At 46.5% G+C, this 16,094-nt stretch overlaps 1 protein-coding gene across 2 annotated transcripts in view; it reads right to left on the reverse strand.

Moving 5' to 3' along the window:
• Window positions 1-3,320: 3,320 nt before the first annotated feature.
• CRYBB3 (crystallin beta B3) overlaps window positions 3,321-16,094 on the reverse strand; it is a 122,030-nt gene continuing 109,256 nt past the window's right edge. For both annotated transcript variants that reach the window (XM_078666078.1, XM_078666077.1), the window contains exon 6: window positions 3,321-3,713. In XM_078666078.1, the coding sequence (XP_078522204.1) occupies window positions 3,461-3,713 (253 nt within the window). In that variant the 3' untranslated portion in view covers window positions 3,321-3,460. The remainder of the gene's footprint in view (window positions 3,714-16,094) is intronic.

Raw genomic sequence — 16,094 nt, forward strand, 5'->3', positions numbered from 1 at the left:
AGGGGCGTGAGGCCCCCATCCTGAGGCAAATTTCAGCCCGGGCCCCATCACTTCTGGGCTAGGCCTTTGTTTTTTGTTTTTTAAAGGGGAGGTGGGCGGTGTGGCCCCCTCCCCAGGCTCATTTTGGCCCCAGGGACTTCAACTCCTGGGGCCCGGACATTTTGATTGCCTACTGTGAAAGCCTGCATTGCTTTTGGGCAAAGGGAGCTGCTGACATGCAGCTCCCTTTGCCCAAAAGCAATCTGCTTTGCTTCGTGGAAGGGAGAACAGGTTTCCTGCTCTCGTTTCTATGTTGTCCCGGATATTGGAAAGAATCTGAAGTATTGGGATATTCCTGAGATCTCCTTCACAACTTCTTACAAAATCTAGGTAACTTTTATTAGTTTTAATAGTTTTAGAGTGAACCTCACCAATATGGGCAGTGGAGCACTTTAGCAAAAAAAATACTAAAATAACAGAATTGTGAGATCTGAAGAGGAAAGATGTAACATTTGTTCACGTGGATTGAGGTGACCAGAAAATTGGGGAGCCTTGACCACATTGCAGCCAGTCAGTAGAGAAGGGGGCAGACAATTTTATTCTGGAAGAAGATGTCATGTTCTTGGTGCAACTGAAGTAAAAACCTTTTTAAGAGTTTTTTATTTTTCATGCATTGAATTTTCATATTAATTTGGTGTCTGTTTTTCATTATATGATAGCCTCTTCGACTGAAAGCTTGCATGGGGTATGAATGCCAATCGAGATAGAACCCTTCCTATTTTGAGCAGTGCATTCAAAAGTAGATGGAGACTCCAGGGGAAGCCATTTGTGTTTCCTAAGAATGTGGGTCTTACAGTCTTGTTCCTTTGGTTTCAGTTATTAGTTGGGCTCCATTGTACACTTTCATTATTATAAGCATCTAGGGATATCCATTGTTTTAACTGTGTCTTTTTAGTACAGGTGTGTGGAATATTTCATTCCGCACACAGGACTGACGGCATATTGGTGACTCAGTGTTACTCTTGTAATGCGGAGTTCGGGCCAAATTCCACCAATCACTGTGTGACTGAATTATTTCCCAAAAAGCTCAAGAAATCCAAGCAAGATTTGGCATCCCCAAGCACAATTTTTTAACGAGAGCAGTTGCTGTCAGAGGGCTGCTTTTTTAGTAGATTTGCTGCTGCTCAAATAGATCTTCTACTCGAGAGGCAGCAAAATTAACTCGAATGGCTGCAGGATCTTGCACACAGTGTGGTGCCATTCGCTGTGATTTCTCAGCACTGCTCACGCTACTGGCACTAAATTACAGTGTCAACAACGCAACCTGTATATTTTCTGCCCATTGGCGGAACTCTAGAGAGGTTTTATATAACCGAGTTCTGTGGAGTGAAACTCAGCGATTTTCCCCCATCCCTCCTTTTTAGCCAATACATTTAGAATTGTGTAATAACATCTTGTCTTCCATTTTCCATGGATACCACAAGTCCCTCTGGCAATAACCTGCTATTGCTAACTCCCCTACTGTCCAGATGTCTTTGGTGACAGGGGCCAAGCTGGCAGCCATGACAGTAAACTCTGAGGGCCAGGGCCTGGGTGCAGGTTATGGCTTGCTCCAGAGCCCAATCAGCACATCTAAAGGCAGTGACCAACAGTTTCTGTGAATATGGAGTTGACTGCATGACATGGTTAAATCTCACATCATGTGACCACAGCCCACTACGCCTGGTCAAATCATACAAGTGCTGCAGGCAACAGGGCGGTGTTGTAAGAAAAGGCTGCAGGATAACAGTGAAACAGGACAGGGCATGGGTGCTATGCCACATGCAAAATGGTATAGACAGCATGTTGTAAATAAAAAAAGGTTAGGGTTAAGGACAATCTAACGTTTAGGGGTTAAGGGTTAATGTATGTCTCTTAACAATTAACAAATGTAATGGGAACATTGTGTCTTTTTTGCCTGTACATTTTTGTATTTTCCACATACATGTAAATAATAAATATGCTACTACTTTTTTATGTCTACTTTTTCAAACTCTCATTTTCTCTATTAATTGTTTTTACATACAATGCTTGGTGCGTGGCACTGCCAAACATATGCCCCTCATCTCACTGGATGCAGGACAGAGTTAAAGACAAGGTTGCGTGCACTCTAGGCTTGATGGTAGGCCAAGGGCATGGTGGATTGATACACACTGATCAAAGAGCATGCTGGACACAGTCAAACACTATGCACTGTGAGATCTGGCTGCAGGGGAGCTGCGTACAGGGTGTGACTTATGCACCTTGAATTAGCCTTCAGCCAATCAAAGCAGAAGGTGTGGCCAAAGCCCAGGACCTGCACCTAAACTCTCAGACTCAGTTTGCCCCAGAGGATATTTGGGGTAAATACTCTCCACCGTGACCTGTAAAAGTATCTACTGAGTATGGCCCAGGGCTGTTATACACACAAACTTCGGGGCATTTATTACAGTATGTTATTATTCAATCCAAAAGATTCCACACAAAAATGTCTGCAATAGGACATTATGACTGTTTTTAAGATTGATATCTATCCCAAAGAAAGCAATATGAAATCACCTTAAAACATAAGGAACTACAATCCAAAACCTAAAAACCACTGAAATGATGCGGTTATGTTTAGCTACACAAACAAAAAACGCCACCAGTGTATTGCTTATTATCACAGGCATGCCATCACAGGTGATATCACAAATGGCACCATCTACCTAAATTGCAGTGCTTTATTCTCTTATTGTTTTTCTTTCTACAAAAGCGACTGGCTATGGCTTGGTGCTTTGCACTGCATGTTATTCGAAGTTTAATTGTATTATAAAAAAAATAACCAGTGACTATAGACTCTAGTAACACTGTAGCTCTTTAAAACCAAAAACCTTTCAAATTAACAGTGTCATCATATTTAACTTACTATATTAACTTGTTGAATATGACATTTTTTAATTATTGTGCATTTAATCAACTTTTCTTGACTTGTCTTGTTATATGTATCTAATCGAACTTCAAAGGACTGACATTTGTTATAGGCAAGTTTTGTGTGCATTTTACTAAAATATATTTTGAAGTTGTGATCTACAGGTATGTGTTTAGTTTGTAATGCACCATTTAACATTCTAATGAGAATTTAGCATATGTGCACTACCCTAGTTTCCTTAAATTGAAAGTCATAAGATGCACTTAATAGCATCAAATATAAAATGAAACGATTACCAGACAAATTCATCTGCTATTATTAAATGGGGGAACTCTGATTGAATTGATGTAGTCCAGACTTGTGTATTAAGTTTGCCTTGGCAAAAAATGATTAAAGACAAATAATTTTCTGGTTCAGAGATTTATTTATGAGGTCTGTGACTGAAACACATAAACATGTTGTTTTTCTGTTGCAAGATCATGTCATCTTTCTCTTCTTTGTATGTTTTCCAATAGGACATGGCGGCCCCGGCTCACCATGTTTGGCTTTCCTTCAGCTGCTGGCACTGATTGGGGTGGGGGCAGGGGCGGGAGCAGGAGCTGGAGCCGGGGCGGGAGCAGGGTCTGGGTCAGAGCGAGAAGAAGCAGAAGAAAAGCAGCCACGCTTATGCCACTGCATATCCCGGATGCGCCGCATTGACTGAATATGGGGCTGGTTGGCACCCCACTCGTTCCAGTGACGGTATTCACCTTTTTCAAATACGTACTGCCGACCCCTGTATCCAGGATATTCATAACCTACCCACCTGAAAAAAAGGTGAGAAGTCATATCAACAAAGGAAAATTGAAGTTTGACTGAGAAGCTGACATGGGAAATGACCATGCTCTATAAACAATTTACAATTGCATAACATTGTAAATATCTACAAAAGAATTTGTTTATCATTCTCACCCATTTCTGAAGATATTTCACAATACAGCAAATGACAACAAAAATGCCGGAGATATCCTGTGAACTATTGCAAAGTTGTTATACTGGTGTAGTTATATCTTGCTGTTGACTTAAGTGTGACCTAGGGTCTGATTTATATGTTGGTGGTGTCTATACTCCATCACAATGCAACGAAGTATACACACCGCCAACATGAAGGTCCGCCCACTCGACTTAAATGCGGGGGACCTACGGTTTGACTAAAGCGATGACTACTTCGTTATCGCCATAGCCAAATCTCTCCAACAGCCCAACAGAGTGAGAGCCATTGGATAAATGGCTACATGTCCACCTGCTCAATCAGGATGGACGGACATGTAGCCATTTTTGTTACTATCCATCACCACCAGCGGGACAGTTAAAACCAAATAATGCTCCCTCGGCCATAGGACATGGCGAAGGGACCATTAGGTTTTTTTATTTTCAAACAGTAAATTCCGTTTTGCTGATGCAGCCCTGCACTAAACAGCAGACTGCATTGACAAGAACCACTGTGATGGTGGTTTCTGCCAATGCTTTATAAATTACCGCCAGCTTGGCGCTCAGTTATGAATTCGGCGGTCGGGAGCTTCAGAAGTGCGACTGAGGTATATACTGCCCGCCAAAATATAAATGAGGCCCTTTATTTTTATTTACAGAATTAAGGTATACTTGCTCAAGAAAAAAGCTTTGTGAAAAAAACACGTTATATGATTGTTGCCCGTGTAGATATGTGTGTACCTCATACAGCTTATCAGGGATTCACGTCTAAAATAATAAGTGCACGTGCCTCAAGATGTCTTAGAAGCCTGTTGCCAGCACAGAGTTACCAAATGCATAGGCTGCGTAGTCTTTATTCGAAGTAATACCTCTTTCGCCACTCACTCGCTACCGCTTTATCTCACTTTTGCAGGGTTCTTTTTCTTCCCTGCTTATTCTGTCACAGTTTTTCCGTCTTTCTCTTCCTCCCTCTTTCCCCTTTTTGCGTTTTCTATCTCTTTCTCTTGGTCAAAGTCTTAGACCTGGTTGTTCAACTAATGGCTCATCCTCAGCGCCTGGATACCCCCGGGTGATAAGCTGCGCTCGATAAATCCAAATTGACTGATTGATTGAGTAGTAAAAGTGACTGCTGGTCCCCAAAAATACGTGACAGTGGCCCTACCTGCAACCTTCAACCTAAATGAAGTACTGCAGCTAGTAGATCAAAGTTCAAAGTTGAAAAAGCACAAATGAGCAGAGATTTCAGTAACAACTGAGCATTAAATGTTGACAGCAAGTATTACACTCATTCTTTCGGGAAGTGCTTGTTGTGCGGGCAAATGCTTGTTTTGGTTTTCATTCAGTCATGGATTTAAGAGTGCTCCCACTGGTCGATATTTACTCGTGCTGACTTCCTCATTTTGGAAAGTCTGCATGATTAAATCTAGACGAAAACTTGCAAACGCCCATTTAACTATTTTCTTTACCTTCCTCCAGAGTGGAAATGTTACCCTCCGGAGAAAACCCCTCCTCCCACAGCCCTATGAAATATGGGGTCGCTCTCTACCCATTCTCAAACTGGTAACACAGCCACTCCAAATGTATAGGACCGATTCTATTTATGTTTCAATGGTATGAATCACCACACGTCTGCCAGGGAATACCTACAAACCTAAGAGCCAGTGGGTTTTCCATCCATGTTGCATGACCACCCTCTCCCCATAACCCATTCATTCCCATGCTCTAGCTCTAGACTTATGGCAGTAGAAAATCCGCCATATTAGCAGCTGTTCCATCATCGTAAGTGCACTATTCTAACTGTGTGAACTAATGTGTGGAATTTAGACTCACAAATCTCTTTTTTGTGCATCTTGTTTACAAGTAGGTGCTCAAATACGCTTGCGAATCACGACCTAACAGAACACTGTGTGCTGCAGGAGTTCCCCTTTAGGTGGCACGTGACCTTTAGGCCCCGAGGCGTATTATTCCCACAGGTAACTATTTTGAACCAAGGCATGAGATTCCTATACTCTTTGAAGCGCTGCACTGGGGTCATTCTGCGGGCCTTGGAAACTGAAAGAAAATAACCATATGGAAACTCCCAAAAATGCAATAGGATCGAACATGCATTGAAGTTGGAAAACGTGGTGCTGACTGTTACACGAATAAAATACCATGGCGTGGTGTTCTGAGCTAATACCGACGCTTAGCCTGATAATGCAAAAGAACTAAACACTTTCAAAGCAAAAAAAACATTTTTTGTTCACCCACACAATTCACAAGTACATTTCATCAAATTATATTTGTGAAGGCTCTTTTAGCCTCGATATGAAGTGTCACTCACCCTGTCAGCCTTCATGCCACTGTGTTAATTTTGTCGTGTGGTATTCACTGAGGCAAAGTGTGTGTGTGTGTGTGTGCGTGCGTTGCATCATCACGACTCTGGCCAGACAACATCATGGCTCGCTTTTGACATACAGCGCATGTAAGGTGCAGGCCCGGACTGGCCGTTGCAGGTACCGGGCAATCCCCCGGTCGGCCGCGAGGGTGGGGGCCGGTTTTGGGCCCCAGGGGGCCGGTTTTGTTACAGGGTCGATTTTTGCAGCATAGCTGCAAAAACGGCACTGTAACAAAATCGGCCGAAAACCGGCCCTAGCAAAGAGCGCGGTCGCGCCCCCCAACCCCCCCGGGGGAGGGGGGGCCGGCCGAGCACTTTGCCAGGGCCGGTTTCGGTTCCCAGTCCGGCCCTGGTAAGGTGTGTGCGCTCTCAACACAGACACCGACGTCCCGATTCTTAACAACAAGTAGTGAATATATGCATCATAAAATGTATTCCTAGCTCTCACAAACATTTACCTTTCTTTCTCAGTTTGCAATATCCAAAGGGGTGATTGCGGAAATCTACAAACAAATTGGACATTTTCAAAAAGTTCTTATTTTACTAGTCGGACTCTAGCAAACTGACCAATAGCAAACATTAGGTGTAGTGCTATGGAATATGTGCAATAGTACACATTATGTCCGCTCTTTTTCCCAGTTCGATACATATTTCCATGTGGAGAAATAATTTTCTCTGCAATCTCAAGCGTATATTACTACACTCAAATACTTTCAGTTTCACGTAATACAATAATTCCATGACCTCACACAATAAGATGAATTCAAAGTTGTGCACCACTGCGAACCATACGTTGCCATACGTTACACAAAGTGACGGGCTTTTTTGATGGAGAAAAACAAAATTGTGATCTAACAAATTGACAGTGCCAATTAAAAATATCTCTGCCACTCAAAGTGAAGATTGTCATTCATTTGTCTATCGGGCTGTGGGTGTGACGTTTCGAGCACATTTCATAGTTTAGCAAACTTTCATAACCACAGCTACCTTTCAAAAGGAGCATCATTACAACAACCTCCCACTCCTAGAAACAGTGCAAATGGAAAGGCGGGGCCGACGCCGGCCCTGCCGCACGTATGGCAGGGCGCACCAGCCCCCACTCGCCCCCGGGTTCCCTGGTGACACGGAAGTGATTGAGTCACTTCCGGGCCACAGGGGAAACAAAGGCCAGGCCGGTTAAATCCGGCTTGGCCTGCGAGGGGTTTAAAAGGCCGTGCAGCGCGGGAGTCGGAATTTCGGTCGGAGCTTTGCTCTGCTTAGTGCTTGTTGATTGTTATTTTTGCTGCTACTGATTGCAATTTGACTTGCTGAATTCTGCCTGACTGACTAAATTCCTTAGCTTGTTCCTGTGCCCTGATTGCTTTGGCATTGCTGCACAGTGTCCAATTCATTTCTACAACGTGATTTTAATAACAGTTTGCACCTTGTAATTGCGGCGCTCTGCTCATTGAACCATTTCCACTGCCAGATTGATTTTACTTTTCAGATTCCAATTGCTCACCTGCGCTCTGCTTGTTGAATCACTTCCGCTGCCTGTTTGAATTTACTTTTCAGATTCCAATTGCTCACCTGCGCTCTGCTTGTTGAATCTTTTCCGCTGCCTGATTGATTTGCTTGATTTATCTTGATTTATCCTGCACACCGACACTCGGCCCGGCCCGCTCTGCCCTCTCTCCCGCTCCTCTAAGGTGCTGGGCCTGCGTCTCCCTGGCTTGACCGGGGCCAGGCTGTGCGCCAAAGAGGGGAAGGAGAAGAGCCCAAACCCCTTAACCCCCCCCACCCCATCCAGCTGCATTAAATGACCACGGAGGCAGACGCCATGGCTCAACCCAGCACCGCCGCCGAAGGCGACAGGGAATGGCAGATTAAAATGAAGAGGGGGCGCGAAACGTGCCCAGACTCACCAGAGAAAGCAACAAAGCTTGCCCGCCCTCCCCCCGCAAGCAGCGCAATACCAACCTCAAACCGCTACCTGGCTCTCCAAGATACCCAGGACGGTGACGCCCACCCTCAAGACAACACCGCTCCTGAACCCGAGACCTCCTCAGGTCCCACCAAGCGACTAAGGATCCCCCCCATCATCCTGAAGAACCTAGCCACTCACAAGGACCTCGTGGAGATGCTGGATGAACACTGCAACTCCCCCTACACGATCAAGCCCAGGCAAGACCACGCCAAGATTATGCTCACCACCCCAGACGACTACAGGAGCGTGACCAGCATACTTACCGACCAGAAAATGGAGTATTACACCTTTCCAATGACCACTGCAAAAGCCCAGCGCTTTGTAATACGGGGGCTCCCAGCAAATGCATCACTTGAGCACATCACTGGGGACTTAGCTGAACGCGGGCTTCCGGTCAAAAATATCGCACAGATTGCCTCTCCAGCAGACAAGAGCAAGAAATTTCCCCTCTTTGTCGTAACCCTGTCAGCAAGCCACGACGGGAAACCAGCAGACCTCTCAGCAGTCACACGGCTCTGCGGCTGCATCGTAACCACAGAAGCACCTAGAGGGAAACGAGGACCAGTCATGTGCTACAACTGCCAGCGCCTGGGGCACACCTCTGCTTTCTGCCAACAGAAGCCAAAGTGTGTACGCTGTGGAGGCAAACACACCTCTACCCAATGCACAAGGAACCGGGAAACCGAACCAGCAAAGTGTGCCAACTGCGCAGGACCCCACCCAGCGAGCTATCGCGGCTGTCCCTACCTACAGAATGCAAAGAAGGTTGAACACCGCAAGCCACCCCCACAACCACAAAGGTCTTCCCAACAATCATCAGCAACAGACCAGCATCAAAGGAAGACCTACAACCGCAGACCTGCATTGGAACACAGGATCCCAACCCCCAATACAACCGACAACAGTAGAGATGCACACGTGGATGGAAGGACATACGCGGACGTCACGGAACCGAAACAAGTCAGCTCACCTCCAAGAACCGCACCGGGACCATCCTGTGGAACAGGCTCAACCAGCCCACCTCCAACAACCGCACCGGGACCATCCTGTGAAATAGGCTCAGCTATCAACTGGCAGGAACTCATTGCGAAGATTGCAAAAACATTTGCAGACATGAACATCCACCCGGTGGTGACAATGGTGGCGAATCTTATCGCCGGACTTTTCCTGGGCGAAGAAAACACCAGCAATGGCAGCAAAATCTAAAAGAAACTCCCTCTTCGTGATGTGGAATGCTAATGGCATTCAGAAGAAAACTGCAGAACTCCTGCACCTGATGGAAACCATGGACATGGGTATAGCGCTTATCTCCGAGACCCACCTCCAAGGAAGCCAGAAGCTCAACATAGCAAACCACAGGGTATACCGCACAGATCGCACCACTGGAGCCAAGGGCGGAGGAACAGCGGTGATCGTCAGCACAAAAGTGAAGCACCACGAGATCTCTCTACCACCAGTTGGGAGCATTGAAGCAACTGGCATACAGATCCAGACATCTGCAGGCCCGCTGCGGGTGATCGCCGCCTACTCACCCCCAGGCAAGCTAAGCCCAAAGGACCTGGATGCTTTATTGGACCCCAGCATCCCAACACTAATTGGAGGCAACCTTAATGCCAAGCACAAATGCTGGAACTCTCGGACGGGAAACAGCAAAGGACACGCCCTACTTGCCCACTCAAAGAAGGAGGACTTTGTAGTGGCCGGCCCGACTCAACCAACACACTATCCAGGCTCTGCACTGCATAAAACGGATGTTCTGGACATTGTGGTCCTGAAGAATCTCTCCCAGTCTATGGAGCTTGAAACCCTAACAGCGCTGACATCCGACCACAACCCAGTGTTGATCACAGTTGGAGACGTACTTGAAGACCAGCAGTAGGGCATCAGGCACAACTTCAAGAAGGCGGACTGGTGCCTATACAAGAGATGCCTGGAGGAGACACTGGTCCCTGGTCCCCTGCGAAGCACTGAAGACATTGACCAGGCGATACACCACTTCACAGCTTCAATCCACACAGCTATTGAGCGCAGCATTCCAGAGCAGAAACTACAACGATGCTCTATCTACGATCTCCCGAAGGGCATCAAGCAGTCAATAGCTGACAAGAACAGAGCCCGCAGAGAGTGGCAAAGGAACCGCACCCCCGACCTGCTGAAGAAGTATAATGAACTGACAAGACAGCTGAAGATGCAAATAAGCCAGCACAGAGGCGAAAAATGGGAAGCAGCTACAGCTAACCTAAAGGACTCAGACAACTCTCTCTGGAGAATGACCCGCCGCCTGACTGGGAAGAAGGAACCAAACCCACCGATACAAGGGAGGACTCATCTGGCATGCAGCAACAGGGATAAGGCTGAGGTCTTCGCTGACACGCTGGAGGCATCCTTCAGGCCCAACCAGGCAAGCAAACTGGCAACAGAAGTCGAGCAAGAGGTCGCCAGGCATCACCGGGAGCACCCACCAGAAACAGAAACTGCACACATTGAAGAATGCTCAATGGGCGAATTACTGGCCCTGGCAAAAACACTAAAAAACGGCAAGGCACCAGGGAAGGACAGAATAGCCAACCAAGCCATCAAGATGCTCCCAGATACTGCAGTGGATCACCTTGCTGAGATATTTAACGCATGCATGCAGCGCCAGTATTTCCCAAACGCCTGGAAAGAAGCAAGAGCCGTCGTATTCCCCAAGGCTGGGAAACCACTGCGAGATCCTGCAAACTACCGCCCCATAAGTCTGCTATCTGGCCTATCAAAACTCTTTGAAAAAGTTATCCTCGCCCGTCTCGTGGACTTTGCGACAAGCAACAACCTCCTTGCTAAAGAACAGTTTGGGTTCCGGAAAGATCACTCAACCAATCACCAACTCCTCAGAGTTGTGGACATCATCAGCCATGGATTCAACATCAACAAGTGCACCGGAGTAGTCTTTCTGGATGTAGCCAAAGCATTTGACCGAGTATGGCACGAGGGACTGCTTTACAAACTTATCAAGCTCCAGTTTCCCAGCTACCTGGTCAAGCTACTGTCCAGCTACCTGACAAAACGGACCTTTCACGTGGCAGTGCAAGAAGAATGCTCATCGCCACGCCCAATTCTTGCTGGAGTGCCTCAGGGATCAATCCTAGGACCATTCCTCTTCAACATATTCACAAACGACATCCCCACGGACCTAAAGAAGACTGATCTTGCCCTTTACGCAGATGATGTTGCAGTCATCTCTCAATCCTTCAGCGACAAAGAAGAGGCTAAGAACCTGGAGACATCGCTCTGCAGACTCTCTGAATGGTACAGCGACTGGCAGATCACCTTGAACACAGGCAAACCACTGCAACATTATTTACCAGGAAGCAGAACAGGAAACACCCACAGATCCTCCTCAATGGGGACGAGGTCAAATGGGAAAACAGCAGCTCCTACCTGGGGGTGACTCTGGACTCTAAACTCAGCTGGAGAAACCACATAGAGAAGACCTGCCAGAAAGCAGCATCCAAACTGGCTGCATTATACCCACTCCTGAAGACTAAGTCGATGCCCATGCAGAGCAAGGTGCGGGTAGTCACTGCAATAATTCGACCAACTATGACATACGCTTCACCAGTTTGGAGTGGCTGCCGCCCGCAGCTTCGGGAAGGCCTACAGAGACTACAGAACAAGGCCTTACGGATTGCAGCAGGTGCACCTATGTTCACACGAACAGCAGACCTCCACAGAGCCTTGGGCATTGAGATGTTGGACGATCATCTCCTCAAACTCAACAGGAAATTCTACAATGGACTGGAACAAAAAGAAAACCCACTGATCAGGAAACTTGGAGATATCTCTACAAACCCATTTGACCGCTACCCGCGTCCCATTGAAGCGCTAACCTTGCGAAACTGAAACAGCAACGCAGCATCCAAAAACTCATCACTGCCTGAAGGCAAACGCCGGCAGATACACATAACTCACCGCTGCCCTGATGGCATAATAGCCTCGGCAAGCAACTAAAACCCGCTCACTGCCTGATGGCATAATCGCCGCGGCAGGCACCCAAACCTCAAGACTAACAGAAGGTTCTAGACGGACAAAGACGAGACTCTCTGAGGAAACATGCTGACATATCTGCAAACTCTACTGACCGCTACCAGCGGCCCATCACTGAGCTGACCATGTGATACAACCTCAACTGTGACAAAGCGTCACACACCAATAAGACAACCTAAACAGCGACTACAAAATTCTAAATGAATATGGAGTAATGAGGCTACTGCCTCGGTATCCAAAAACTCATCACTGTCAGAAGGTATCTGACAGGAGAAGACATGACTCAGGCTCGACTCAGTCGGCCTCTTTGACTCCTGCGCGCCACGGCCTGCCCTTTCCAGCCTCTAGGAGGCTGTAAATAATTTTCTTTTTCGCCCTTGCAGGTACTACGGAACGGGCAATCTTCACTGCGGGCGCTCTCTGGGCCGGGACTGACGGAGGCAAAAGAGCGAGGGACCAGCTGTGCCGGTCTTCGGGGGAGCAGCTGAATCGGTAACGAGTTTGAAGGATCAAGCCGGAGGTGCGGTGTTGTTGGCGGAAAAGTACTCGCAATCGGCGGAGGGAGAAGACATGACCGGCGTGGCGAACAGGGCGGCGAGTAGGAACCTGTTTGTGCCAGGGAGAGCTCCGGATCACGGGACGGATCGCGGCTCATGAGGCCACCCCCGCACGCAGCCGCAATTGTGATAACAAAAGCTAAGTAAGGGGGCTAATTAGCTGTTCTGGCTTAGGGGAGCGCTCTGTTGTAGATCAGCTGGTTGACAATTAGGCGACTGTGTTGTGCGTTGGCGCATTGTGTTTTACCAAGATTTCACCATCTGTTGACTGTGACATTATAGGCAGTGGATGGAATCAGGTTAAACTGGGACCACCGTCACCTCACTAGTACCTGCTTGCACATTGTATTCATTGCTCGCATGAAGCTTGCTAGCAATTTTGGCTTCTTCTCTGGCAACAAATTTTTTCCCAGGTTTCTTCTTGTTGTTTTCTCCACAATGAATCTATTTTGGCATGCTTGCAATGCACGGGGGTCGGTGTGGGTGGCGGTGTCCCCATATCGGTCGAGGAGCAGGGAATTAATGATTTACGGTGACCCAGTGTATTCGACGCAGGTGATATACTCTGTTTAAAACGCAGTCAGGAAGGGGGGGCGCTGTTTAACCGTAGCTACTAAACTAAATCTAAGAAGGAACATGGTATGAGAATAATATTATTATTATAACTGTTACTAGGTGGAGGTGCGTGGAGGGGCACACCCCAGGAGCCTTATACAGAGGGTGAACGCTACAGAAGTCGTGTAGAAGTTGTTATGAAGTCCGAGAGTATTGCTTTTAATGATCACACTTACTCTAGTTTCCAGTAGTAACAGCCTTGCACCTATTCACATTCAGCCTCCGCTCGCTCTGTTTTTCATGGATTCGCACTGTTGCACTGCCTGCACCTATATTCCCAGGCAGTTGTTTATAGCTAAATGCCGATGTCGGCCCCGCCTTTCCCATCTCTGGTATGCCGGGTTTAGCGACCATTTGCTCTAGTGGTGACAGTTACATTTCTTTTAATCAAATAGTGTAACTTTTCCCTGTTTTGATGAGGAATGCTTACACTTCAGGCTAGTAAATTTGGCAAACGTTGAACAGCCCATTCTAAAGATGGATGCAGTTTGCACACAGTTTCAATGTGCTGCTGATCAAAAAATTGCTGTGAATTGTGTAGACAGGATAATGGGCAGTCGGCAGGGTTTTTTCTTGTAACCCAGTTCCCACCTCTTTGGCTCCCTGCCGCCAGCAAGCAGAAGCACACCAATTAGAGGGCACACTTCATAAACTGTCTTTGAGTTCTTGTGTATAATGAAAACCGTGCAAGGGGGGGAGGATGTGGTCCGTCGGCTAGACTGCCGACTTTGGTGCTGGAAGCCAAGCTCAAACTTCGGGGTCACGTCCACATCCTGTGATGCTGGGCAAATCACTTACTTTCCCTGTGCCTGAATCTGTAATGTAGATATGGGTCTCATGTAAAGCGCTCCAATACCTTCGGGTCGATTTTGCGCGATATAAATATGCAATAATAAGATAAAATCATCTTTGAGATGCAGGTGACTGAGTGAGACCGTAGTGCTGCCATACCAAAATAACCAACCAAGAGGTGCCTGTTTCCCTCTTGCTCAAAAGGTGTCCTCATAGCTGCAAAGTTTTACAATTTGGTAAGTGTGAAATTTTTAAAAATAATATTAACAGTACATATACACTGTGAAGCTCTACAAGTCCAGGTGAAACTGCCCGCACATAGGAAAATACACAATTTTATATTCACCATGTAAGGAGTTAAAATCAAGACCATGCGGGCAGAGTTTAATGGAGACTCTGCCACCTAAGAGCATACTGTATCCTTTTTAATGTATATTCAGGACTAAGGAAAGAGTGGGTAATTACTTATTTTAGGCAGCAAACAGTCACTGACAAAGCCAATAGTCCTGACTTACAGGTATGATACTTGTAATGTATATCTTGGGGTAATGACAGAAAACTACAAGTGGGCGGCACATTAGGCTAGACCCAAGTTTTGGTCCTTTACTGTCGCTGCACCTTCTTAACGTTTGAGTTGTTACTGCAGCAGAAAGCCAGTAAGGGATGATAATATTTCATGCAAAGGCAAAATAACACAGTGGTGGGCCTAGTAAGGAATTCAAGGGGATGTATATCTTCAGGTAGTAAGCCGTTACATCACAATAAGTACCAGAAGCTGGGTTCATATGAGATTTAGCACAGTTGTCGATAAGCACTTTTCCATAATGTGGCTGTGTTAGAAAGAGGCCACATGCCTGCATCCTCTTGATCCTTTCCTGTAACGTGAAGGACCTCTAATCTTAAATGTGACATTCACAGGCCTAATGTAAACAGAGCTGATTTTCATATGGAAGATTTATTTCCTGGAATTTTATGAGGAGCCACTCTTCTTCTCAGAAGGGTGCCAGAAGTAACATGGCATTGTACATCCTGCGGTTCATTAAACCAGGAGCGATACCAGAGTGAAATGCAGAAGGGAATACAGGTTAAGCAATTCTAAGGCCTCGCCTTTGGGCAGCGTAACCTGTCCAATTTGCTAGTGATCTGCATGTGACCTCTCTTCCCCTTTTGACACAGTATTCCAATATAAAATGTTTTTAGCTTCAGCATTATTTAAGTATTACTAAAGTGCTATTATGCTCAACTCTGCACTTCAGGTATATGCAGTTGGGATTATGCTTTGAGTTTGACCAAACGTTTGCAGCATCAGCATTTCCTTAGGTGACCTCAGGTGAGGTTGGGCAAGTCAGTGAATCTCTTGCAGCGGTATACGGAGGGATCCCCAAGTAGTCTGGCTGGTGCTTTCCTAAGCACTGTCACTGTAAGCCTAATGTCAATGTTTCGCGAGGCATGCGACCGGAGCAATGCTAAGCTTCCTCAGTGGGGAGTCTGAAGGAAATTGAATGGGTTCTAGGCTAGGTGCTCACATTGAAAGCCTGATTTCAATCGGCCCCCATGTACTGCAAGCACAAGGTAACCCATCACGTCTGATTTTGCCTTGATGAGGATGAACCCTTAGGAAATTTTGTGTGAGTTTAGAGGCATTTATGATGCACAGGATGCCGACGCACTATTACTAACAGAGGACTGGGCTACGCCACCTATATGTATTCCATGCTATTCCAGACGCAGTGATAAGAATAGATTCCTCACTGGGGTACTGTGATGCTTAATCTCAGGGACAGTGTTGGGAAGAGAAATAGCAGGGAGGGTCACTCAGGTACCCTCCCAACATGAATGACGTCAAAGCAGTACACCTCGGGCCATGTTGTCATACCTTTAAGG

This window comes from Lissotriton helveticus, chromosome 11, assembly GCF_964261635.1.
Source record: "Lissotriton helveticus chromosome 11, aLisHel1.1, whole genome shotgun sequence".
Classification (NCBI taxonomy): domain Eukaryota; kingdom Metazoa; phylum Chordata; class Amphibia; order Caudata; family Salamandridae; genus Lissotriton; species Lissotriton helveticus.